The sequence below is a fragment of the Anneissia japonica genome, unplaced genomic scaffold (genome assembly GCF_011630105.1).
Source record: "Anneissia japonica isolate Jap-2015-1 unplaced genomic scaffold, ASM1163010v1 scaffold288016_len413324_cov198, whole genome shotgun sequence".
Classification (NCBI taxonomy): domain Eukaryota; kingdom Metazoa; phylum Echinodermata; class Crinoidea; order Comatulida; family Comatulidae; genus Anneissia; species Anneissia japonica.
In genome coordinates, this window is record NW_022739618.1 from 1,723 (window position 1) to 3,924 (window position 2,202).

The 2,202-nt window shown below is 36.6% G+C and overlaps 1 protein-coding gene across 2 annotated transcripts in view; it reads left to right on the top strand.

Annotated features, from left to right (window-relative positions):
* The first annotated feature begins 203 nt into the window (after positions 1-203).
* Positions 204-2,202, top strand: part of LOC117117957 — a 10,499-nt gene continuing 8,500 nt past the window's right edge. Inside the window, exon 1 of one of the 2 annotated variants that reach the window (XM_033262450.1) lies at positions 204-340. Coding sequence is in view for 1 of the 2 variants with exons in the window: in XM_033262449.1 (XP_033118340.1) it covers positions 239-298 (60 nt within the window). In the remaining variant the exon portion in view is untranslated. The remainder of the gene's footprint in view (positions 341-2,202) is intronic. The other variant, XM_033262449.1, reaches the window with a different exon arrangement.

Genomic DNA, 2,202 nt, shown 5'->3' on the forward strand with positions numbered 1-2,202 from the left:
CAATGGTTTGATTGAATGTGTGTGGAATGGGAATTATTATTATTATTATTATTATTATTATTATTATTATGATGATGATGATGATGGAACAAAATTTCAACGGTGAGCGATGAAACGGGCACAATAACTAATTTCATGTGGTACGCAATCAACCAATCAAATGTCTGGGTCTAGGTGGGTAATTATAATACCACATAAAACATGTTCATTTTAATGCCAGTACCCCGGATGTATCTCAATGTTAACCTGTAGCGTTACGAAACAGGAAGTTTACATTACATTTATCACCTGTATACTGGTAAAGTAATTCGTTTACTTGAATCTTAATAGAATCGTAATCGTAAGTGTTGATCAATTAGGCCTAGGCCTACTCCTTTATAAATTTGCTATGATTTTCTTGTTATATTAATATTATTTAAACATACAGTATTCTTCATAGGATAATACCGAGATTTAGGTTGCTTGGGGCATGGAGGTACATTTTAGTATTAGTCTAACGTTTTTTATTTGCTCAGATAGGCCTATACAGCACATGGTATGTTGAACATCTTTGTGTGGAGAAAAAAATTAGATATTTTTTACATATTGGTAGACTAATTTAACTGTTCCCTGGTAGACTTAATATCGTTGAAATAAGCCTTTGAAACCCCTAAATTTCATAGTTTCTGGGGATCAATTCCGAGTGATTGTGAGCAACGCCCGACCACGCCCATTAGGTTCTCGTCGGGAGTCCCCCCCCCCACCTCTCGTCGGGTAATTCCTGGCGCAATCCCTGGGTTGTTCTGCACATTCTCTGTTAAAAATTTAATTTAATTAAATATTGAAGTCATATGTTTCCGACGAGCGCTTTGTGTCTTCGTGTTTCCTTGCGAGATCTAAACTGGATACAGGCCTTATAGGGCATAGTACAGGGGTTCTCAACTGGCGGCCCGCGGGCCATCTCCGTTATGCCCGCAAACAAGCCGGAAATAATATTTTCCGTTAGGTTTGGGCCTTGATTTCTAACCTTCATAATTTTGCATTCTGTTTTTCCCACTAGGCCTATATATTGCCAAACAAATTGTAGCGATTTAATCAATCAAGAACTATCGAAGCGAACAGAAAAGAAATACTGTATTACCGATGACCCATTGTGTGATATAAAACATTTTGACTTTTTTAAATTACCAAACACAAGGGTAACTTTCTTAGGCCAAGATGCCCTGTATTTCAAAATATTTTTAATTCGTGAAGGGCGACACCCCTCCCAAACCTCCCTCGATTCACACCTGCGGCACTCGAATGGCGCTACGCGCCATGTCCTCTTGCCCTGGCAAAGAACAATTTTAGCCCTTATTGCGATAAAGTTGAGACCCTCTGGCCTAGTATCATGATTCTGCAATAAAGCCCTATATTAACACACTTGTATACACCATCGTGAGCTCTGATTGTTGAAAAATCAAAGGTGATTACAGGTATAGAACTATTGTTATATCGACGATTGAAATGAACGGTTTGGTTTACGGGCTAAATTACACAAAAGTGTCATTTCGTAAAATTGTAATGCTCATGAGGAAGTTATGTGCTTTTAATATTTCCAATAGGTCTATGTTATTTTCCTAGACATTCAGGTTTATTTATCCAACGTAGTAGGTCTAAATGTTTTCAAACGTAGGTATAGTTTTGATAAATTAGACAAAGTATCGCCCCATCGTGGATTATTACAATCGGTTGTCTCACACCTGTAGAATGGTTTGAACGTTAACCATACAATAATTGGCAAAATAAGGTGATTTATAACTACTTGACTGTGATTTTGGGGGGACGAATTGCATTTTCTAGAAAGAAATTATATCGTACGACATTCTGTTATGGAGTTATGAATGTTTGATTTTATGTAACAAATTTCAAGAATTTTGTTGTTTACGCACTACTGACTTGATTTGTTTTTCATGTCTTTAACCGTCGTATTCGGAGTGGATAATAATGTTATCGTGAGTTGCTTTAATGTTTACCAACAATGTTTTCAAGAAATAGGACACCATTACATGGCCGATACTACATTGATGCACACATTCTTAACAAAGTTAAAGTGCTTTACAAACTTTATGAAGTCTGTGTAACATTACGAGCAGACATACGCACATAGGCTATTGCAAATGTTCTTATTGATTTATAGCATAGAAACCAATAATGATGATCGGGTATTGATGATGGTAATTG